The sequence below is a fragment of the Emydura macquarii genome, unplaced genomic scaffold, assembly GCF_026122565.2.
Source record: "Emydura macquarii macquarii isolate MOO-44397 ecotype Brisbane River unplaced genomic scaffold, CSIRO-AGI_Emac_v2 contig_1230, whole genome shotgun sequence".
NCBI classification, from domain to species: domain Eukaryota; kingdom Metazoa; phylum Chordata; order Testudines; family Chelidae; genus Emydura; species Emydura macquarii.
In genome coordinates this window covers 119,379-143,827 of record NW_027131367.1, presented here as the reverse complement: position 1 = coordinate 143,827, position 24,449 = coordinate 119,379, and the positions used below count along the sequence as shown (strand labels likewise).

General features: G+C 43.7%; 1 protein-coding gene across 6 annotated transcripts in view; it reads right to left on the bottom strand.

The window, feature by feature from the left end:
- Positions 1-24,449, bottom strand: part of CCDC57 (coiled-coil domain containing 57) — a 109,754-nt gene that overhangs the window by 59,283 nt on the left and 26,022 nt on the right. For all 6 annotated transcript variants that reach the window (XM_067547786.1, XM_067547788.1, XM_067547790.1 and 3 more), the window contains 4 exons: positions 19,866-20,066; positions 6,979-7,137; positions 5,394-5,556; positions 4,087-4,221 (listed from right to left, as the gene is read on the bottom strand). In XM_067547786.1, the coding sequence (XP_067403887.1) occupies positions 4,087-4,221; positions 5,394-5,556; positions 6,979-7,137; positions 19,866-20,066 (658 nt within the window). The remainder of the gene's footprint in view (positions 1-4,086; positions 4,222-5,393; positions 5,557-6,978; positions 7,138-19,865; positions 20,067-24,449) is intronic.

Below are 24,449 nucleotides of genomic sequence, written 5' to 3'. Positions count from 1 at the left end.
AGATGAGCACTGATGTGGGGTGAGAGTTAAGGCAGTTTGTGTAACCTAAAGGGATAGATTCTCAGAAGCTGAAAACTGCAATCCATCTATTGACTTCAATGGAGCTCTGACAATTTACACCAACTGAGGATCTGCCCCTAGAACTTTATTCTTAATTTAGATTTCCAGGCTTTCAAATATGTTGTAAAACAGTTAAAATATCGTAATAATTTTTTTTCTTAATAGATACATATTTACAACCTTATCTCTATTTTCATTTACTTTGTGCCTGAGAATATATAAAAGTCTTATATAGTTCATGTTTTATTCAAGGAGGACCCCATTTTCCTGGTTAATCAATAGTGATTGGGCACTAGTATGCACTGCATCACAATACATTCTTCACTTTCATCCTGCAGAAAGGCCTGTTTGGAATACACTTCTGCCAAAAACTCACTGGGGTGAAATGATAGATATTAGCAAAATCAGAACTCTCCACTCCAGCCCCAGGAAAGTTTTCACATTTCTCAGTGACTTGTAAATTGATTAGAGGGATTTAAACTTAAATCAGGGATCAGTATTACAGAAAGCAGAGGTGTTGAAAGTTACACATACAGCCAGAAAGTAATGATTAGGGATTCAACTATGCTTTGGGTTATACTTTCCTGCTCTGCTGCACGGCAGTCCTTGACACAATATAAAATGTGAAAATACCAAAAAAATGGAAGTCCAAAATTAATGCACAAGCTGAATGTATTTTGGAAATATGTATTACTAAGCTGATACATATTAGATGTATGGCTATGACTTCAATACAAAGCTATACTATGGAAAAATATGCTGGGGATATGGATCTCCATCTTTCTCCAATATTCTAATAGATCAATCACTTTCCAACTCTACTCTAAATTCTCCACTCTAAATTCTATCTGCAGATTTCTTCACCACTGGATGGTTTTTCAGGTCCAATTTATTCCATTTTAATATTTACAGCATAATTTTAAGCACTGTTGAAAGACTCTTTATTGCCTGCTTCCCCACTGAAAGTACAGCAACCACAAAAGCGTTTTCCTCTGAAATATTTTCTGATTTTCCTTCTGCTGTCTCAAGCTGGGATTCTTGAGAGTCTCCCAAATTTGTATTCAGTAATACTTGGCATAATTATGTAAATACAAATAAGATTGTCCCTTAACTGTTGCCTGCAGCAGTGAGATAATATTTCTGTCTACCTCATCACAATAAGCTTATAGAAATAACTATTTTTAGAATTTCCAACAGAATTTAATTTCTTTCAGGTCTTTAGCGTATACCATTCATGGGCAGAAATTGTTCCCTGAAAATTTTAATTCCTTCCACTGTAATAGTCAAACAAGAAGCCAAGTCTCTGTCTGCAGACAATTTGGGCTCCTGCTTTCTATTCCTGGTCATATATGAGCTGGACCAGAGCCAAGTATCTGTGGCCTACAATCTTCAAGGACAGAAGGCAGCAAGAATGACATTGCAAATACTAAAAGGCCACTTTACTTCAACAGGGACAGGAAATATACAGCCCTTCAAGGACAGCCATAATGCCATATTAATATAAGATTAAAAGTACAGGATATGAGAAAGGGGCTGGGGAGAAGCCAACTACTTTATCTTTGTCCACAACAAATTTTAAAACCATATTATTGCCTAATGAAAACACATACTAATGCTAACCTATAATCTGCTTTTCTACCTAACTGCAGAAATAAATTGGAAAAAATATACTACATTCTCCCTAAGCTCCTCAAAAGGAATGATTCCTTGTAAAATTTTAGTGGGGCTGAGAGGTCAGGAGGTTCAAGGGCAGAGCCCTCTATAATTGGAATCTCAGAGTACTTGGATGGGGTCGCAGTGCCCCTCAGGGATAGAGAGTACACATATAAAGTTTTTGGACAATACCAAGTTGGGAGAGGTTGCAAGTGCTTTGGAGGATAGGATTAAAATTCAAAATGATCTGGATAAACTGGAGAAATGGTCTGACGTAAAAAGGACGAAATTCAATAAGGACAAATGCAAAGTACTCCACTTAGGAAGAAACAATCAATTGCACACATACAAAATGTGAACTGACAGCTAGAAAGGAATACTGCAGACAGAAATCTGCAGGGTATAGTGGATCACAAGCTAAATATGAATCAACAGTGTAACACTTTCAAAAAAAGCAAACATCTTTCTGGGATGTATCAGCAGGAGTGTTGTAAGCAAGACACGAAGTAATTTTTCTGTTCTACTCTGCACTGATAAGGTCTCAACTGGAGTACTGTGTCCAATGCTGGTCACCACATTTCAGGAAAGGTGTGGACAAACTGGAGAAAGTTCAGAGGAGAGCAACAAAAATGATTAAAGGTCTAGAAAATAAGACATATGAGGAAAGATTGAAAAAATTGGGTTTGTTTAATCTGGAGAAGAGAAGACTGAAGGGGACATAACAGATTTCAAGTACATAAAGAGTTGTTACAAAGAGGAGGGCAAAAATTGTTCTCAATCCCTGAGGACAGGACAAGAAACAATTGACTTAACTTGCAGCAAGGGAAGTGTAGGTTAGACAGTAGGAAAAACTTCCTGTCAGGGTAGTTAAGTGCTGGAACAAATTGCCTAGGGAGGTTGTGGAATCTCCATCATTGAAGGTTTTTAAGCACAGGTTAGATGAACAACTGTCAGGAATGGTCTAGTTATTATGTATTCCTGCCTTGAGTACAGGGGACTAGACCAGATGACCTCTTGAGATCCCATCCAGTCCTACACTTCTATGATTCTAGGAAAACTCAGCAGAGAAACCTTCTTCCACGCATAGGTGCTGGGTTATATAGGCCCATGGGAGGGCCAGGCCCCACCAATATTCTGGAAAGGGGGCTCAGCCCTATCAATGTTTGAGCCAGGAGCACAACTAGAAGAGGGGGCCCAGGTTACTTACTGGGACATCCCAAATTTAAGTGGCATTGGGGGCAGCTGGACCAAATTTGAGTGGCACTGCAATCCCATGCACCAGATATGATGGAGGTATGGAAGGTATTTTTCTCCTATTTGGGGACTCCAAGTATACAGGGCTTTGCCCCTTACACCCATTGACCTCTGGGCCCCACTAAAAATTTTACAAACACCTATGCTTCCATGTGATGGGTTGATAATTCTTGCCCCAAGTCCCATTGTGCTTAAGCACATTTGCAAATTTTACAAACACCTATGCTTCCATGTGATGGGGTGATAATTCTTGCCCCAAGTCCCATTGTGCTTAAGCACATTTGCAACTGAAACCTGCAGATTGGACTTCCAGCTGAAAAGAATCAGTAAAATGTCAGCTCTTAATGGGAGACAGTCACTGAGGTATTAAAGCAGCAAAAGTGATTCTAAAAAGGTTTTGTAAATTTCATATATTTTTAAAATATTAATTTAAGACTAATTTATAACCTTAAAATCTGCACTGTGCTGCCCCTGGAGCGGAACAGAGAATCACAATTCTTTATCTGCTCCTCCTTTGCTCTGGGAAAGAAGAAAGTTACTTCACCTCTTTTCTTGGAGCAATTTACCTCCCCTGTACACCTGGCATAATACTTTGGCCAGTGAGTGGTTGGGGCAGTCAGTGCTCCTCCCCATCCCTGTCCACTTATTCAAAGTAGTGAAGGAGTAGCCTCTTCTGTCCTGTGGCCAGAGTCACAATCTGAGCAGGACCAAGCAGGGGAGTAAGGGTGGGTCCACTGCCTGGCTGAATAAAGTCAATGATAATTTAGTCCTTAGCTACCTAAGGTGTTAGCATTAATCACTACATTTTCCTTTAAAGGATAATACCCGGAGGAGAATGTCTGGGGTCTCTGACAGTCCTTTTCAATGCACACATTACATCTGTTAAATTGAATATCTTCTATGATATAGATTGTTTTGACTATGTGTATAGATATTTAACACGTTTATAAAGGCTAGTATAGGCACCCCCCATTCAGTCGTTCCAGGCTACAAATGTTTGTACCTCAAATTAACATGCAATTAATTAACTTGAAGTACAAAAGTTTAGTGAAGACAAGCCCCACATAGTATGCCTCAGAATTAATTCAACCCAAGACAAGGCATTAAATGCTCCCTAACCTGTTTCTCTTCTTCAGGCAATATACCATGTTTCTGAAGTGCCTGCACAGCTTGGTCTCTTTCAAAGGTCAAAGCAGACAGGACTGTCTCCATTTCACACAGATTCTGTTCCTTCTCTTGTAGCTGAGCGGTAACCTACAAAACACAGAATTATTGTGTTTTAAGTACAGACAGTGCAGTGCTACTAGAAGGGAAGAACAATGGTCTTTGATTAAATCACATGACAGAAAAATCAAGAAATCTATGTTCTATTTCTGACTCTACCACAGACTTCCTGTGTGACCCTGAAAATATCACTTAACTTCCCTGTGCCTCAACTTCCTAACCTGTGAAACAGTGACAACAATAATAATTTGCCTCACAGACATGTTGTGAAGCTAAATTAATTAATGTCTATAAAGCACTCTGGGATACAGAGCCATGTTACAAAACACCTGGATTACTGTTTACTTTTAAAAATAGTAAAGAAGTCATTTCATTATATCCAGGTGGTTACTTGGCAACTGGCCATTGACAACCATCATCAGTACATTCTGTAAAATCTCTTGAACAAGAAGGATGTCTGTAATACAGTCCACTCTGCATGGGGCTATACCTTAAAACTATTCAGAGACTGAAGCTAGTGCAAAATCCAGTGGCTTGCTTCATAAGCAGGGCATATTGCTGGAAGAATATGACACCAGTGCTATGGGATCTGCACTGGCTCACCATTAGTCTCCAGGTACAGCTCCAGGTGTTGGTTATGATCTTATAAAGCCCTGAATAGCATGGGACTGGTGTACCTGAGGAATCGTCTTTTTTCTGTGCCATACTGACAGCTGGGGCACTCAACCTGAATCCCTTTCATTAAAAAAGGGGGGGGGGGACGACAGGCAGAGTTTTCTCAATGAGGACTCTGAGATCTAAGACTTGCTCCCAGGCACTTGATACAAAATATCCTGAATTTGGGTGACCTCCTGGGAACACTGCAAAGTAAATCTGTTTGATAGGATCTGGAAATAACTCTGAAGGTAAGCTTTCCATAATGTTGAAAGAGTAGAAAACGGTATTTGTAGGTGTCTGGCTGTCTGAATTCCTGTTGAAATGGTTACTTTAATGCTCCTGGGATTTTATTTATTGTTTTCTTAATGATGTTAAAGTGCCTAAAGCCTGCATAGGTATCTTTTTATTATTTTAAATCCAAGTAAGAAGTCTGTAGAATCACAAAAATGTAGGGCTGGAAGGGACCTTGAAAGTCATCAAGTGCAGCCCCATGTGCTGATGCAACCACAGGGTGCAGACCAAAGTCAATTTGATCTAATAATGACCTGGTCCCTTGCTGTTGACAGGCTCTGTATTAGATCCTCTGATTTCTGATACTGATTTCTTTCAGCATTTTCCCAGCGTCGCTGCCAGTCCAGTTCTGCTTGCACTTTAGCCTGTTCCAGAATCTGCTCTCGTTCCGCTGCCAGAAACAGTTGCTGCTTATACCTATGATAGAGGATCAAGGTGAATGTTTTTTTCAGTTCCCTGAATTTCTAGTTGTTACTAAGAGACCATCAAACTGGGAAACAACATAGTATGTCCAAAGTCTCAAGCTCTGGTTTTAATTACCGAAACATACAATAGCTAATTAACTAATATTCTGAACTCTGTAGAGGGCAACTTCTTGTTTCAAAGTGTGGAGAAGACAATCTGAGGAAAAGCAATTTTGGATTTTATACTGACTTGGAAGGGCAGCTAATTACAGCCTTGATGGTAAAGGGGTACTCTTGGACTATATACCAGTGAATCAGGTGAATTTACAAAATTCAGAAGGAAAATTTCAAGAAGTAGTTAGACAAAATTATATCAATTCCATAAAGAACAACTGGAGAAACTAAGGGAACTAATGTACAAGGTCCCATGTATTAATGGGGAAAGTAGTAAATGAAGAATGGAAGATTCTACAGGATATTATACCACAAAGGAGGCATAGAGGAATGGCATATGTGTCATGAAAGAAGATAGTTATATACACAGCTGAAGTAAATACTGAGATTTTATAAGAAATGGAAAAAGGAATACAGAGATAAGGTAGGAGTATAATATTCATGGATAGCAAATCAACTTGTAGAAAAATTCAAAATGTCAAAAAAATGTTAGCTGAATAGGTAAATGAAACAAAAAGAAATTACATCCATGGAAAAAAGCTAGGTTATGGGAAAGAGAATAGGACTGTGGTTAAGCAAAGATGGAGATAACAACATGGAGAAATTCCAGTTTGACTAAAGTACTAACCAACTGTGATTTTTCTTCAATTTGTAATATAACAGAAAAAGGATAATGAGATACCCTGAGAATGGAATATAATTGATGCTTGGGTGAACCAGAGCATGTGGTTGATAGGGGAAAGTAAAATAATCAGACTAAGGGTGGGATTTTCAAGAGAACTCAGCATTGACTAAATGCTGCTCCCACTGAAATGAATGCCAAAACTAAAATTGATTTAAATGGCACCAAGGGTAGGTCCAATCACTTGGAATATATCTACACTGCAGGTGGGAGTAAGCCTCCCAGTCTGGATAGACAGACTCGCATTAGTGAGGGCTTGAGTGAATGTGCTAAAAATAGCAGTGTGGATGTTGCATGCAGGGCTGCAGCTCAGGGTCTCAAGCCCACCCAACCCCCTGGGTCTGAGCTTGGGTGGCCAGCTTGTGTCTTCACTGGAGCACTGGAGCTACATCCACAGTGCTATTTTTAGTGTGTTAGTTGAGCTCCTCAGCAGGAGTCTGTCCACCTGATCTGGAAGGTTCGCTCCCAGCTACAGTGTAGACATATCCTGAGAACTCTTAAAAAACCCATTCTAAATATTTATCCCTAAACAAAACCATTAAAAGGTCAAAGGTTTAATAATCTCTTTGAATGCTTTACCTTTCAATATCCTGCTGGAATCTGGCCAATTCTGCCCTCAGCTTCATTTCCTCCTCATGCAATGACTGAATTTGAAGGTCTTTAGAAATAGCCTCTTTGGAGACCTGAGCTAGATGAGAATCCCAGCTTATTTTCAGTGTTGCTAGCTCTCCTTGAAGCCTATACAAAGTATATGAAAACTATACTTATTCAAACAAAACATCTTTCTTTCTTTCTAAGACACCAAGCAAACCACTTATACTGTGTAGCACCAAAAAAACCACCCTACTTCAAAACAGTCAAAGCAACAGATTCAAAGCAAAGCAACAGATTCAAAGCAACAGATTCTATTAAATATATGTGTCTATTAGTATTCTCCTGAAAGTTACATTTTGCAAATATACCAAAGCAGTATTAGTATTAATGATGATTTCTTTTAAAATCACAGAGATAAATAGAAGACTTTCAGTGGAGAGGACTGAGGAGTGGTTTATGACAAAGCTTTTAAATCACAGAATCTTCCACTTTTTTGAGTCAGAAATGCATGCTTACAAATTGTGTACTAACAAATGTGTAGGAAATGGAGTCACCACAGACAAAAAGGCTCACTTTATTCCAGTTGCATTCTTCCAGGCCAGGGGAAGCCTTAAAACAGGCTCCCTATGGCCAAAGAGACTCATTTCTACCAGTAAGTTATTGTCTCCCTGAATTATCTCAGCTATTATTTTCTCAATGTCAGTCCACATTTCCAATATACTCCCAGCCCCGTGTCCACATGAGGAGGTTGACAAGATGTTCAAAAAGAGAATCGGAGGGTAAATCCTGGGCCAGCAGAAAAAACATTGGTATTTACTTATCTTACACTTTAAAGCATTACTGTGGAGACCAAGCCCACATTCTTCTCTTCTACCTTTCTTCTATCCAAACTGCACAACCAATATTAAAGTTATCCCCAACATGCACCAGGGGATGTGCTACTCCTCAAGGGACAACGTGCCAGCACAGTGATTGAAGGAGATCAAAAGAGCCTAATGTGTCTTAGGGATCTAGCACACAAGGGGAATGCGAAACCCAGAGGGCAAACACATCAAACATTCCCTGATCACCCCAATCCCAGATATGATGGGCACAAGACACAGCTAAATCCTAGACAAGACTATCCATCTCTGTGACTTTACCTGTGACCACCTCTCTGAAGGAGGAACACCTCGAGCTCACTATCTGAAACTCAGGTTCATGCTGGTTATATGCAATATAGTAATAGTTCTATTGATGGCCTATCAACAACTTAAAATCAGCCAAGACACTTGACATCACAAGTGTCAGCAGGATTTGGATGGATGTTTGTGTCAGCCAGATGCTGCTCATCTTAACCTGTCTGGTTACTCAGTATACCACAAGCCCAGAGGGGGAGAGAAGGTAGAATGACCACAGTAATTGCATCTAACCTCAGATGTAAGAGAAGATCCAACCTGAAAACTAAGGGTTGGTCTGCAATGAGAGCTTACAATGGCATAGTAACATCTCTTGGAATGTGAAAAATCCATACTTCGGAGACACATAGTTATGTTGACCTATGCTGACGGAAGAATTCTTCTGACAATCTAGATTCTTCCAAACCCTTCCCATCACTGAAATGAACGTCCACACTGAAGTGCTACAACAGCGTAGCATAGTCATAATAATTAATTAATTTTAATATACTTAGCTGAAGTGGGAGAGGAATAGAATGAAAAAAATGGGAGATTATATGGTAGGCTTATCAAAAAGTAACACTATAAAGGAGCATATTAAACAGTAGTTACTAAAGCTAGACATTTTTAAATCAGTGAGTCCAAATAACTTACATCCAAGAGTTTTAAAAGAATTGGCTGAGGAGCTTGCTGGCCCATTAATGTTGACTTTCAATAAATCGTGGAACACTAAGGAAATTCCAGAGGACTGTTAGAAAGCTAATGTACTATTATTTTAAAAGGGTAAGTGGGATGATCTGGCTAATTACAGGCCTATAAGACTGACAGTGATCCTGGGCCGAATAATGGAATGCCTTATACAGGACACAATTAATAAAGAATTAAAGGAGAGTACTATAATTAATGCCAATAATATGGGTTTATGGAAAATAGATCCTGTCAAACTAACTTTAAATCTTTTATGATAAGATTATAAAAGTTTGGTTCATAAAGGAAATAGTGTTGATTTAATATATTTAGACTTCTGTAAGGTACCACATGACATTTTGATTAAGAAACTAGAATGACACAAAATCAAAATGGCACTTATTAACTAGATTTAAAACTAGCTAACTGACAGGTCACAAAATTTAACTGTAAATGGGGAATCATCATTTAGCATGTGTGTTTCTAATGGGGTCCCGCAGGAATAGTTTTTTAGCCCTACCCTGTTTAACATTTTTATCAATAACCTAGAAGAAAATACAAAGTCATCACTGAAAAAGCTTGTAGATGACACCAACACTGGGGGAATGATAAATAGTGCAGAGAACAGATCACTGAGACAGAACAATCTGGATTACAGTAGAACCTCAGAGTTACGAATACCAGAGTTATGAACTGACTGGTCAACCACATATCTCATTTGGAACTGGAAGTACATAATCAAGCAGCAGCAGAGACCAAAAAAAAGCAAATACAGTACAGTACTGTGTTAAATGTAAACTGCTAAAAAATAAAGGGAAAGTTTAAAAAAAGATTTGATAAGGTAAGGAAACCGTTTCTGTGCTTATTTCATTTAAATTAAGATAGTTAAAAGCAGTATTTTTCTTGTGCATATTAATGTTTCAAAGCTGTATTAAATCAATGTTCAGTTGTAAACTTTTGAAAGAACAACCATAACATTTTGTTCAGTTACAAACATTTCAGAGTTATGAACAACCTCCATTCCCAAGGTGTTTGTAACTCTGAAGTTGTGCTGTACTTGGTAAACTGAGTGCAAACAAAGAATGAAAAATTAAAGTTACACATCTAGGAACAAAGAATGTAGGTCATACATAATTCTGATGGTATTCAAACCATTTTTTAAAAGAAAATAAATTACGCATACCAATGCTTGCTCGCAGGAGTGTAAAGAGGTGGAGGAGTGGGGCAAAATAAAGGAAGAGAGGATCAGAGTTTCAGTGTGGGGTGGGGAAGGATAAATGGGAATGGGTGGTAGGGATGGGGAGAGCACTTGGGGGGGTCTCAGGTGAGGGGGAGATGGTGGGGATGAAAGGGAGCGGAGGGGTTGAACAAGGGGAGGAGTGACACAGGTAATCAGGGAGAATAGGGACAGGGGCATCTGTCAGCCCCACATTTTCCCTTCCTATGTGAGTACTGAGATCTGCGGAGGTCACTGTCCCTCTGCAGGGGTTTGCCCCACTCACTGTCCCCATGTGAGCTGGGATTTGGGGGGCCTTGCCCCTGTGGGGCTGGGGGGTCTCCTCCATTCTCCCTGCTCCACCTTATTTAAGCTGAGATCTGCAGGGTCCTACCCCTTTGATGGTGTCTTCATCTCTCTCCCTGCTCCTTCCCCCTGCCCCATGTGCATGTGAAGTTCTCAGGTAGGGCTGTCCCTCTGGGGCCTCTGAACCCATTTCTCAACCCCTTCCATGAGTGGGCTGTGATCTAGGGAACCCTGTCCTTCGGAGGGGTTCTGAACACCTCTCCCAGCCCCTGACTCCCATATGAACCAGCATCTGAGGAAGCTCTACCCCTCTCTGGGTGGGGAGCTGAAAAAAGGCATGCTGGGAGCATGCATCAACATGCAGTTCTGAGACCAAGGTGAGGAGCTGAGAATGGGCATATTTGGTGCATATCACAAGCTGTCAAGCACTGACACTGGGGAGAGGGGAAAGAAAATACCCACTGAGATGAACAGAAAAGTTCACGTCTCAGGTTCTTCGAGATGAGTGTCCCTGTGGGTGCTTCACTTCAGGTGAACGTGTCACCCTGCACCTTTGATTTGAGAATTTCGGCAGCAGTGCTTGTCTGGGCTAAGCATGTACTGTCCCTGTCTCACGCCGTTGTCGGCGCCTATCTAGCATGCGTGATTAGACCCCCCTCAGCTCCTTCTCTATTGTAGAATCTGGAAATTGAACTCCAAAGTAGAGGTGGGTAGTGGAGCATGTTGAAGAACCTTAGTTACTGCACAGGTTGAGTAACCTTTTCTTCAAGAAACGTCCCTGTGGGTGCTCCACTTCAGGTGACTATCGAGCAGTGCCCCTCGTTGGATGGAAGGGGCTTCGGAGTTGCATGCATAAATGATGCAAATGATGCAAGACCTAGAAATGCATTCAATCTTGAACCTTGATCAATTGTGTAACGTTTTGTGAATGTGTGTGCAGATGCCCAAGTGGCTGCTCAACATATGTACATGATTGGTACATTGTTTAGGAAGACTACCAAAGTTGATAGATAGCTGGTAGAGTGAGTTTGGCTCCCCAATGGGGGTTGCAGATCCTTCTGTGGGTAGCAGATGTGGATGCACCTGAAAATCCGTTTAGATAGTCTCTTTTTGAAAATAGCCTTCCACAGTGGAAATTAAATGCTTTTGTGATTTTCTGACGGGCTTAGTTCTGTCAAGTTAGAACACTAAGGTGCGTCTGACATCTAGAGTATGTAATACTGAGTCTTGTGTACTCGCGTGAGGCTTAAGGAAGATGGATTGGTTGGTTTATATGTAAGGAAGAAGATACTTTAGGTAGAAATTTTGGATGTGGTCTTGGGGTGACCTTGTCCTTGAAAAAGATGGTGTAAGGTGGGTGTGCCATGCAGACCTCTAACTCTCCCACTCGATGGGCTGTTGTGATAGCTACTAAGAATGCCACTTTAATCGATAGATGTGTCAGGGAGCATGTTGCTAAGGGATCGAATGGTGCCCGCTGAGGCAGCTTAGTACTAAGTTCAAATCCCCAGGTGGGGTAGGTACGCATACTTCAGGGTACACATTTATGATGCCCTTAAGGAAACATGGTAATTGGATGGGTGAATATTGTTGTCCCGTCAACCTTGTGGTGGAAAGCAGTAATAGCTGTGAGATGTATTTTGACTGAACTAATGTTTAGTCCAGATGTCTTTAGCCCCAATATATATTCCAATACCAAGGGTAGGGGAGCGGAAACGGCCCTAGTTTGTTTATTTTGAAACTATATGTTGAATCTCTTCTATTTGTGCAGGTCAGCATTATGCATGATTCTGCTTCTACTGTTTAGTAATATGTCTTTCACCTGTTCCAAGCAGGTTAGTTTGTCATGATGGAACCATGTAGAAGCCATACTCTCAGGTGAAGCCTCTCCAGGTTTGGGTGGTAGACCTGTCTGGCATCCTGTGATAGAAGGTTTGGCAGAAGTGGAAGAGTGTGCAGTGTGCATACTGCCATCCACAACAGATACAAGTACCAAGTCTATTTGGGCCACATTGATGCTACCAAGATGACTTTGGCCTTGCTGGTTCATATTTTGTGTATAACCCTCAATAACAGAGGGACTGGGGGAAATGAATATAGCAGAGGTGCATCCCATTTGAGGAAGATGGCATCCCCCAGGGAATGGGGCCCCAACCCTGCTCTCGAACAGAATTGCAGGCATTCACAAAGAAGTCGATGGATGCATGACCCCAGTTTTGAAACTATTCTGTAGGACCACGTTGTTTAGATACCACTCGTGATCCTAAGAAAATTCTCTGCTCAGCGTATCCTCTGTAGTGTTTTGACAACCTGGGAAGTATGAGGTTGAGATGCTGACATTGTACCAGTTACACCAGTTCCATACATGGCTTCAGTGCACAGGGAAGGTAATCTTGCCTCTCTCTGCTGGTTTATATAAAATATGCAGGCAATATTGTCTGCCATTTCCTGAATAGCCTTATTCCTGATCAATGGCAGGAAATGCAAGCATGTATTGCAAACTGCACGCAGTTCCAGAAGACTTATGAACAACAGTGTCTCAAAGGGAGACCACATGCCTTGAATTGTGTGGTGCTGTAGATGGGCTTCCCAGCCTATCAAGGAAGTGTCAGTTGTGAGAATCATTGAAGGTGGAGTCTTGTGAAAGGGACTTCCACAAACACATTGTGGGGCTGGATCAACCAGTGTAGAGAGTCTTTGACTTTGAGCAGCATTGTGAGGTGTCTTTGTCCTATTGTCAGGCTATTTGTGCGATATATAGACAGTTCTTAGCCAACCCTGAAGGCAGCACATGTAAAGGCACAAGTGTTTTACCACAAATGTGGTTGCTGCCATATGGCCTAATATTTGGAGGCATATCCATGTTGATATGTTTGGACTTTTCAGTATTGAGGAGATCAGGTTGATTATAGTAGATATCAGATATATAGATATCAGATGATGTAGAAAAAGCTGAAGTACTCAGTGTTGTTTTTGCCTCTGTCTTCACAGACAAGGCCAGCTCCTGGGCTACTACACTAGGCAGCACAGAATGGGGAGGAGGTGAGCAGCCCTCAGTGCTGAAACACCAGGTTCAGGACTATTTAGAAAGGATGGACATTCACAAATCCATAGGGCCGGATGCAATGCATCTGAGGGTACTGAAGGAGTTGGCTGATGTGATTGCAGAGCAATTGGTCGTTATCTTTGAAAACCCGTGGCAACTGGGAGAGGTCCTGGATGATTGGAAAAGGCAAATATGGTGCCCATCTTTTAAAAAGGGAAGGAGGAGGATCCAGGGAATTACAGACCAGTCAGCCTCACCTCAGTCCCCGGAAAAAATCATGGAGCAGGTCCTCAAGGAATCCATTTTGAGGCACTTGGAAGAGAGGAAGGGGATAAGGAACAGTCAGCATGGATTCACCAAGGGCAAATCATGCATGACCAACCTGATTGCCTTCTATGATGAGATGACTAGCTCTGTGGATGTGGGGAAAGCAGTGGATGTGATATACCTTGACTTCAGCAAAACTCTTTGATACAGTCTCCCACAGTATTCTTATCAGCAAGTTAAAGAAGTATGGGTTGGATGAATGGACTATAAGATGGATAGGAAGCTGGCTAGATCATCAGGCTCAATGGATAGTGATCAATGGCTCAATGTCTAGTTGGCAGCCAGTTTTGTTCAACATCTTCATTAATGATCTGGAGGATTGGGTAGATTGCACCCTCAGCAAGTTTGCAAATGACACTAATCTGGGGGGAGTGGTAAATACGCTGGAGGGTAGAGATAGGATACAGAGTGACCTAGACAAATTGGAAGATTGGGCCAAAAGAAATCTGATAAGGTTCAACAAGGACAAGTGCAGAGTCCTGCACTTAGGACTAAAGAATCCCATGCACTTCTACAGGCTGGGGACTGACTGGCTAGGCAGCAGTTCTGCAGAAAAGGACATTTGGGTTACAGTGGATAAGAAGCTGGATACAAGTCAACAGTGTGCTTTATTGCCAAGAAGTCTAACGGCATATTGGGCTGCATTAGTAGGAGCATTGCCAGCAGATCGAAGGAAGTGATTATTTCCTTCTATTCGGCACTGGTGAGGCCACATTTGGAGTACTGTATCCCATTTTGGGCCCCCCACTACAGAAAAGATGTGGACAAATTGGAGAGAGTCCAGTGGAGCACAACAAAAATTATTAAGAGGCTGAAGCATATGACTTATGAGGAGAGGCTGAGGAGAGGCTGAGGCAGAGTGTGGACTATTTCTCTTCAGCTTGGGATAATTTTGGTCTCACAATCAACATCAAGAAGACAGAAGTGATATACCAACCTGCACCAAGGAAGCCTTATGTAGAGCCTACTATCACAGTGAATGGCCAAATCCTCCAGGTAGTGGACAAGTTAATCTACCTCGGCAGTACACTGTCATATGTAGTTCACATCGATGATGAAACCAACACCACAATTGCCAAAGCGAGTGTGGCCTTTGGCAAACTACGTGCAAATGCGTGGGAGCGCAGAAGCATTAGTCAACAAACAAAACTGGAAGTCTACAAAGCCATTGTGTTGCCAACTTTGATGTATGCATGAGAAACCTGGACGGTGTACAGACGCCATGTTATGAAGCTGAATCACTTTCACATGGGCTGTCTGAGGAAACCGATGAGGATAAGATGGCAAGACAAGGTTCCAGATACTGAGGTTCTCATATGGACAGGTATGCCAAGCATCCATACTCTGTTGATGAAATCACAGATGAGATGTGCAGGCCACATCACCAGAATGTCAGATGAGTGACTAGCAAAGAAGATCTTTTATGGTGAGTGAAAGCGCTCTCAGGGAGGCCAGAAGAAACGTTTCAAAGATTCCCTCAAGTTATTCTTGAGGCGTTTCAACATTGACCCAGAGTTTTGGGAAGATTTCACTCAGGATCCTTTTACCTGGCGAAATCTCATCCATACTGGAGCCACAGTCTGTGAGCAGAGGAGAACTACTGAGGCAGAGCAGAAACGCCAGCAGGGTAAATCTCATAACAGCAGCATATCTGCTGTTAATCAAGTAACCCATAGCGGCATCTCTTGTTCAATATGCCACAGACAGTTCAAAGCCCACATTGGCCTGATCAGACACTCGTATGTTCACAGAAATCAAACCAATTGGTGATGTCATGGTAATCATCGAACTTGAAGGATGAACAGCAGCAGCAGGTGGCTCACTTGCAGAATTTTCTACCTTCTATCTTCCTTCTTGTCCTGTGAGCAACGGGTCTCTGAGAAAATCACTTGAAAATTCTTCGCCTTCAGCACCCTTCTGAGTCCCCAGGAGTCTTCTATAATCTGCGAGAGATATCCCACGATGCACTGTCATTAGTGCCATCATGCACCAGCATCAGTGGATCCTTGCCTGTTGACTTCAGAAGCCTATTCAATCTTAGAGACGTCTTGTGTCTTGGCTCCAGGAAGACAGCACAATTACCCGTTGTCCATCTGTTCCTGGCAGAATGTTCTTTCCATTCTTCTTAGTATAGAATCCCCAACAGGGATAGTCTATCTTCCTTAGACAGTTGAAGATCTTCTTGTGGACACACTGGATTTTCTTATACATTGGGCTGAGCAGCCATCACTGTGTGTCTCCCATACACTTCTCTGTTCCATTCAACCAGTTGGACCTTCAGAGATATCTTCTGATATTTCCATGCTGAGGACCTGGTATTGATTGGAAGCTTCTAGCTGCATAGAATTCCTCTTAGTCCTCTTCTCGTGGTAGTAACAGCCTATCCATCCTTGTCTGCCTCCAGCCTTGCAGAACGCCACCTCATCCTCTCTCTTCTGGTGATTACAAACTGCCAAGCCTCCTCTCTGATTTCCTTTATCTCCAATTCCTTTGTGACCAGTTCCTTTCTTCCTTGAATCTGGGGTAGTGATGCTTCCCAAATCTAGTTGTCCAAGAACTCCACAGCTTTTCTGGATGCTCTGTAGTGTCTGTACCTTTCCTTCCAATACAAGAATGTTTTCTTCCAGCACAGCCTTTTAGCAGGAGCGGTCTTGGCAGAGTATAAAATTGATATCTTCTTTGAGATTGAGACTTCCATTGGTGCTACACAGAGGGGGACTGTCTGTGGAACCAAAATGACAGAGGAGTATCTTCTCTTTTAACTAAATGAGGATTGGGAAAGTCCTAGAAATCACACTGTAACTCTTCTGGTTTTAATTCTTTCCAGCATCTCAACCATTTTACCAGGAAAAAGACCTGAACCCTCAAAGGGAAGGTCCATTATCAGTTTTTGGGTACCTAGAGAAATGCCTGATGATCTGAAAGCCATGAATATCTCCTTACAGCTATGCAGCCACAGTCCTAGTGAGTGTGATGTATCATAAGGCTGCCCTCAGAACATTTCTGTCTACTGCTCTTTGCTGCTTCCCTTTGTTTGTCCAGTGAGGAATCCAGTATAGGGTTAATGGAGTTCCATAACATGTAGTTATATTGGAACATGACAGCTTGATAATTTACCACATGGAAACCCAAAGAGGTGGAAGAATAAACTTTTATTCCAGTAGCATCCAATTTACACCCTTCTCTATTCAAGAGAGTAGATGGGGACGCCCCATTACTTTTAGATAATCCATGGGCTATAGAGACCAGCATGAAATCAGCCTAGGGATGTTGTAACAAAAATTGGTGTCCCTTTGATGGTACAGGATTCATACCATTAGCTCTTTTGGATTTTGGTGATAAGGACACAGGAGAGAGCCAAATATCCTTTGCCAGATTGAGTAGTCCTGGAAAAATAGGGAACGCAGCCTTTCCTTTTGTCTGCCATTTCATGATGTTGAAAAGGGGATCAGATATGTCTGCTGCCAAAAACCTCATCAGCAACTGAAGGCCTTCCTCCCCATCAGCTCCTGAAATTGCTTCTGTCCATCAGGAAGGGAGACAGATGAAGTCCCAATCTGAGCCTCAGGAACATGTCATCAGTATATTCCTCAATAGCTGATTGCTTCATTTTCTCTGAAAGAGCCTTCTCCCAGTCATCATATATGTGCCACTCTTCCTGAAGAGTCTTGACTGCTGACTCTGGATCTGACCCTTGGCTTGACTACTGATCCCTGACTCTGGCTCCAACCTTAGGCATGACTCCTGGTTTCTGACTCCAGCTCTGACCCCTGACTTAACTCCCAGTTCTGACTCCTGCTCCAACTTAAGGAAGCCAAATATACCTGCAGTTTTAGCTGTTTATCCTTCATTGTCCAAGGGGTTAGACACAGCAAATTGTGCATGGAGACCCTATGTGGGCCTCTCCCAAACACCCTATACACAAAAAATGGGTATCTCAGCAAAAATGGTTGAGCAGAATGCACATCTTTAGAACCTCTTATGGGGACAGGACCCAACACAGTCTCGGCAATAACCCAAAGCAAGTAGTCCCAACCACTCTAACTATACTATAACTAATTAACAATAATAAGCTAACCAGCCTCTCTGCAACAGTGTCAATGGAATTGAGGTGCTCAGGGGTGCACTCTGTTATCTAGAAAAAGCCAAAGACATCATCCTAATGCAAGAGTGCTCCCGCACACCCCTGGCTTTTCTATGCCATTCCACACCTCAAAATTAGAAGTATCAAATCCTAGAAGTAAGGATGCATACAGGCAACTCTCAAAGAGTAATTTTTATTTATTTATACTCTTCCCTGATTCACTGTGAACAACATCCACCCAGAATGATACAGGGGCCCTGCAGAAATAACAGAATGTGACAATTATTATTATTATTTTGTATTTCATAGCACCTAGGAGCCCCATTAACATACCAGGACCCCATTGTGCTAGGTGCTGTACAAACACAGAATAAAAAGACAGTCTCTGCCCCAAAAAGCTTAGTTTAAGTATAAGACAAGAGACAATAGATGAATACAGACAGATTAACGGATGGAGTACATGGAAATAATGTGACAATACTGGGTCAGCATGATAGGCAGTGGACTCAGAATATCAACAGCCTAGCCATTGTCAAGTTTTTTGTAGACATCACAGCAAAAGACAGTTATAAGGAGGGCAAGAAGTTAGTATTGCAGATGTTTATGGGGAGCGTCTCCCAAACATTAGGAGCAGCAGGAAACAGCATGAAGGTACTTGTTTGAAAATGTAACAAGTGGCGATGGAGGCTGACATTGTGGGCCAATCAGAGGCAGGCATTGACCTTTTGATACTGAATGAAAGATGATAGGTAGGGTGGGGATAGGTGATTAAGGGCCTTAAAAGTGAAGACAAGAAGCTTATATTTGACACAATAGAGAAGAGGGAGCCAGTGGAGGGATGCAAAGAAAGGGGTGACATGGTTAAAGCAACAAGCTAGGAAAGTCATCTTTGCAGCAGCATTATGAATGGATATGAGCAGGGCAAGACTGCATTTGTCAAGGCCAGAGAAAAGGATGTTACAGTAATCAGGATGCAAGATAAGAGTCTGGACGAGAGTTTTAACTGTGGGTGAAAGGATAGGGAAAGCTGTATATTAAATATGTTGTAAAGAAAGAAAGAATGTGCAATATTTAGACATACAGTACAGACTAACATATAAACAAGAGTGCAGAAATAATATTAGACGTACAACCTTAATTTTGGCATCTCCTGTCTCCTTCACTTTGTAACTTTTATGTTCTTTTAACATAGGAAAATCAAATAAAATACTGTTTTCTTTTAGAAAGGAAAAACAGAAAAAAAAGAAAATATTGTTGAACTATTTGCTAAACATCACTAGAACGCTTTGTCATGCACAAGAAGCACATTCTATGTATGCATATAACTTAGCAATGCAACATATCCCGTGAAGCCACACCTTGCTGACCATACACTTCTGTGCAATGAATGAGAAAGCTGTCCTCCACAGACCTGCTTTATTTCATATGGTACTTTTAATATGGTGCACAGCAAGGGAGGGATCCCTCAATCCCTGCTCATTCTCTTTTTATTTAGCTGCTTCAATAAAACAAGATTACTTTAATTTTTAAAAATACTGTAGTAAATTTAACATCCTTGCAGACATGTGCACAATACAGCCGATTTGGCTTTATAATACTTTTTAAAAATTTGAAATCCCTTATTGATTTTTAAAACATTAGATCATATGAGTGTAGTACAATTTCTAATCTGTTATAATTTAACCAAATCAAAATAGATTTTTACCAGACTATAAAAGTCCAATTTAAGGACTACCCAGGCCATATTTTAACTTGGACAACCTCTCACTTTCAACAGTAGAGAAGTTTTAAAAAGTTTAACTCTTTATGTTGGTAATAGTAAAAATACATTTTTCCATTGGCTCTACCCTCAAAAAACATTTTTTCCAAAAATTCTATATATATTCATCTTCGGTCAGATACCACACCTGGTATTTAAAAAAATCTTCATTAAATAATTGTGCACATTTTGATTCGTATAAGTAATGAAACACAAAATTACTCATGGAAGATATTCTGAATTCTTTCACTTGTGGTTTACTGAACTAAGATGAATCAAATCACACTCACTTTTCAATAACAGTGTCTTTCTCTCTTAAGCATTCTGCATGCCTCCATTCCCGTCTATGCAGCTCCACTTCCAGAGTTTCATGGCTTATTTGTAGTTCTCTTATTTGATTTTCCCACTTCTGTATTTGCTCAGCATGGACTTCTTTCACTGAAGCCAGTACTGCATCCTTTTCTTTGGCAAAGCGATCTAGCACCTCATGTCTAGAAACACAAATATGCAAAATAAGGCCACTGTTTGGGTCTTTCCCTCAAATCCAAGGTTTAAAAGGAAGAGACACATACCCCTAACTGATACAAAGTACAGAATAAACTTGTGTGTATCAATGGGACTGACAAGTATTTGTGTCATTTCTGTTTGCGAAGATCTGGAGAACTAAAAAGTCAAAGCTCTCCGAACAAGGACTAAAACCATTAAACTCATTTATCCATGTGACAGTTTAAATATTTCCTTCAACAAAGAATGATACTATTCAAAGGAGTCAAGCAATCTGGAGTAAAATGGCAAAAATATGTTAAATAATTTTAATGAGTTTAGCAGCCACTCAGAAAAGCACTTAAAAACATGCTGACCTGTAAGTATGTGAAGAACAGGGTTACTTACCAGTAACTGTTGTTATTCGAGATGTGTTGCTCATATCCATTCCAATATAGGTGAGTGCACGCCACCGTGCACTGGTTCCCAGAACTTTTTTCCCCTTAGCAGACCCTGTAGGGTCGGCCTAGGAGTCCCCTGGAGTATTGCGCTCATGCCGCAGAATATGAGGCACCACCAACCCTGCGGGCCCTCAGTCCCTTCTTTCTGCCGACTCCGACAGCGGGGACAGAGGGTGGGTGTCGAATGGATATGCACAACACATCTCGAAGAACAACAACAGTTACTGGTAAGTAACCCTGCTTTCTACTTCGAGTGATTGCTCATATCCATTCCAATATAAGTGATTCAATAGCCATAACTTGGAGGTGGGTAGGAGTCATCGGTGAGCTGCTCTAATCAGCACGGCCCTGCCGAAGCCCACATCCTCTCTCGCCTGCTGCACGATAGCGTAATGGGATGTAAAGGTGTGAACCGATGACCAGGTAGCTGCTTTGCAGATATCCTGCAGGAGTACTCTCTCCAGGAAGGCTGCCAACAAGGCCTGGGCTCTGGTTGAGTGCACTGAAACAGCTCCTGGAAGCGGCACCTTCACCTGCTCGTAGCAGCACCTGATGCAGGCGGTGATCCAGGCAGAGATGCGCTGGGTGGAGACAGGAGAGCTCTTCATCCGGTCCGCCAGCGCCACAAACAGCTGTGTCGACTTCTGGAATGGCCGCGTCCGCTCGATGTAGTAGGCGAGGGCTCGTCTCACGTCCAGCGAGTGCCATCTCCACTCCTCCTTTGACCCGTGAGGTTTTGGAAAGAACACAGGGAGGAAAATATCCTGATTATAATGGAACTGTGACACCACCTTAGGCAGGAAGGCCAGGTGGGGTCTCAACCACACTTTGTCTTTATAAAAGACAATGTAGGGGGGCTCCGAGGTTAAGGCTCTTATCTCGGAGACCTTCCTAGCCGATATAATGGCCACCAGGAAGGCTACCTTCCAAGAGAGGACAAGCAGCGGGCATGTAGCCATGGACTCGAATGGGGGTCCCATTACTCTGGAGAGGACCAGGTTCAAATCCCATGGAGGCACTGGGTCATGGACCTGCGGGTACAGCCTCTCCACCCCTTTGAGGAACCTAACTGACATCGGGTGGGAAAATAATGACTTCCCTTCCATCGGCTGGTGGAAGGCCAAGATGGCCGCCAGGTGCACTTTCAGGGAGGCCAGCGCTAGACCTTGGAGCTTGAGGTGGAGCAGATACTCCAGGATTTCCTGTATAGGCGAGCAGCTCGGTGGGATGCCCCGGGACTTCTCCCAACAGGTAAAACACTTCCACTTGGCTCAGTACACAACCTGAGTGGAAGATTTTCTGCTGCCCAGCAGAATCTGTTGGACCTGCGCCGAGCAGGCTCTCTCTCCCTCCGTCAGCCAGTCTCCATGCCGTCAGGTGGAGGGAGTCCAGATCTGGGTGCAGCAGGCGGCCGCGGCCCTGGCCCTGGGAGAGCAGGTCGTAATGCTTCGGGAGTGGCACTGGCGGGGCGATGGACAGGTCCAGCAACATGCTGAACCAGTGTGGTCTCGGTCAGGCTGGGGCGATCAGTATGACGTCTGCTTTGTCCCTCTTGATTTTCAAGAGGACTTTGGGCAGTAGCAGAATGGGGAGGGAAACGCATACATGAGGGTCCCTCTCCAGTCTATGAGGAACGTGTCGGAGATAGAGCCCAGCTCGCGACCCCGGAGCAAGCAGAACCTCGGGCACTTCCTGTTCCAGGACGACGTGAACAGGTCCAGCTGGGGAACACCCCACTTGCGGAAGATAAAAGTGATCACCTCCGGGTGTAGCAACCAGTCGTGTCGGGGTAGAAACGACCTGAGAAGACGGTCCGCCTCATCGTTCCTGACCCTGGGGAGGTGAGAGGCAGATATATGGAAGTCGTGCCTCACCGCAAAGTTGAATGGCCTCCTGGCAAAGGGCTGAGGAGCACGCTCCCCCCTGCCTGTTCATATAGAACATGGCTGCTGTGTTGTCCGTGAGGACCTGCACCATCCTGTCCCTCAGGAATCTGAGGAACACCTTGCAGGCCAGCTGGGCTGCCATGAGCTCCCAGACGTTGATATGGAGACTCTTCTCCTCCTCCAACCAGAGCCCCTGGGCGCTCAGGTTGGTGCTGATGTGGGCTCCCCACCCCATGTCCGAAGCATCCGTAAAGAGGGTGACCGATGGGGCCAAATCTCAGAACAGAACCCCTCTCAGTACTTCCCCGGGAGTCCTCCACCAGTTCAGGGAGGTCAGGACCTGTGTGGGAACCATGACCACCCTGTTCAAGGAGTGCCTGGCTGGTGCATACACCAAGGCTAACCACGCCTGGAGAGGCCTGAGTTTGAGGCGAGCCAGCCTCACCACATATGTACAGGCCACCATGTGTCCCAACAGCTGCAGGCAGTGCTTGGCTGTCGTCATGGGGGACCTGTGGAATTGGTTGATTATGGCAGCCATCGCCTCGAAGCGAGGCTGTGGGAGGAAGGCTCTGGCCTGAGTGGCATCCAGGGTGGCCCCGATGAAATCTATGCGCTGCACCGGGGTGAGAGTGGACTTCTGCTCGTTTATGAGCAAACCCAGTCTGGTGCATGTCATGCAGGTGAGTGCCAGGCTGTTCCTCACGTTGGCCCTGGACCTGCCCCGGATCAGCCAGCTGTCCAGGTACGGGAAGATCTGGACCCCTCTGCAGAGCAGGTGGGCCGCCACCACCGCCATGCATTTTGTAAAGACTCTGGGGGCAGACGAGAGCCCAAAGGGCAGGGCCGAGAATTGGTAATGACAGTCAGCTACCATAAACCTGAGAAAGCGCCTGTGCCTGGGAAGGATGGAAATATGGAAGTATGCATCCTTTAGATTGAGGGCGGCATACCAATCTCCTGGATCCAGAGCAGGGATAATGGAGGCTAGGGAAACCATGTGAAACCTGAGACGCCTGATGAACTTGTTCAGATGGCGGAGATCTAACATGGGTCTCAGGCCCCCCTTTCGCCTTGGGAATGAGGAAATACCTGGAGTAGAATCCCCTCCTTATTTCCTGTGGAGGGACTGCTTCCACAGCTCCGAGGAGGAGGAGGGAATTCACCTCCTGCAAAAGGAGTTGCTCATGAGAGGGGTCCCTGAAGAGGGACATGGGGGGCGGGGGGGGCGGCGGGGGGGGGAGTCCGGGAGGAAGGCCGTAAACTGAAGGGCATATCCCCTGAGAACTACGCCGAGGACCCAGCGGTCTGATGTAATACTCTGCCACTCAGCGTAGTAGGGTCTGAGCCCTTCCGCAAACGGAAGTAGTGGATCCACGAGACGGGTATTGGTGCCACCCTTGGGCGCACCATCAAAATCTTGTTTGGCGTTGGGCCCTTTAGAGGGTCCCTACTGGGAAGCCACAGATGATCCTGAGCGGTCGCAGCGCCCAAAGACCCTATTTCTATCACGGCCCCTCCTGGGCTGAGAGGACCTGGGAGGCGGCCTAGGGGGCGGTTGGGCCTGGCGCTGGGGCTGTGGCCAAGACTGGCGCCTCGAGGCCTGGGGGGGTGTACAGGCCCAATGACCGGAGTGTGTCCCTAGAATCTTTTAGGGCGTGCAGCTTGTCATCCATTTTATCGGAGAAGAGGCCTGCCCCATCGAAGGGCAGGTCCTAGATGGACTGCTGCACCTCCTGGGACAGCCCAGAAGACTGCAGCCACGAACACCGCCGCATGGCAATTGCAGAGGCCATGGCTCTGCTGGCAGTGTCCGCAGCGTCGCTGGCAGTCTGCAAAGCCACCCCTGCCACCCTCCTCCAGGATCGTTGCGAAGTCCGCCGCCTGGTCCTGGGGTAACCCTCCGCGAACCTGCACATTGAATTCCAAAGTTTCAGATTGTAGCGGGCCAGGAGCGCTTGGTGGTTCATGATCCGTAACTGTAGGGCCCCGGTGGAGTATACCTTGCAGCCAAACAGATCGAGTTTTTTATTATCTTTGTTCT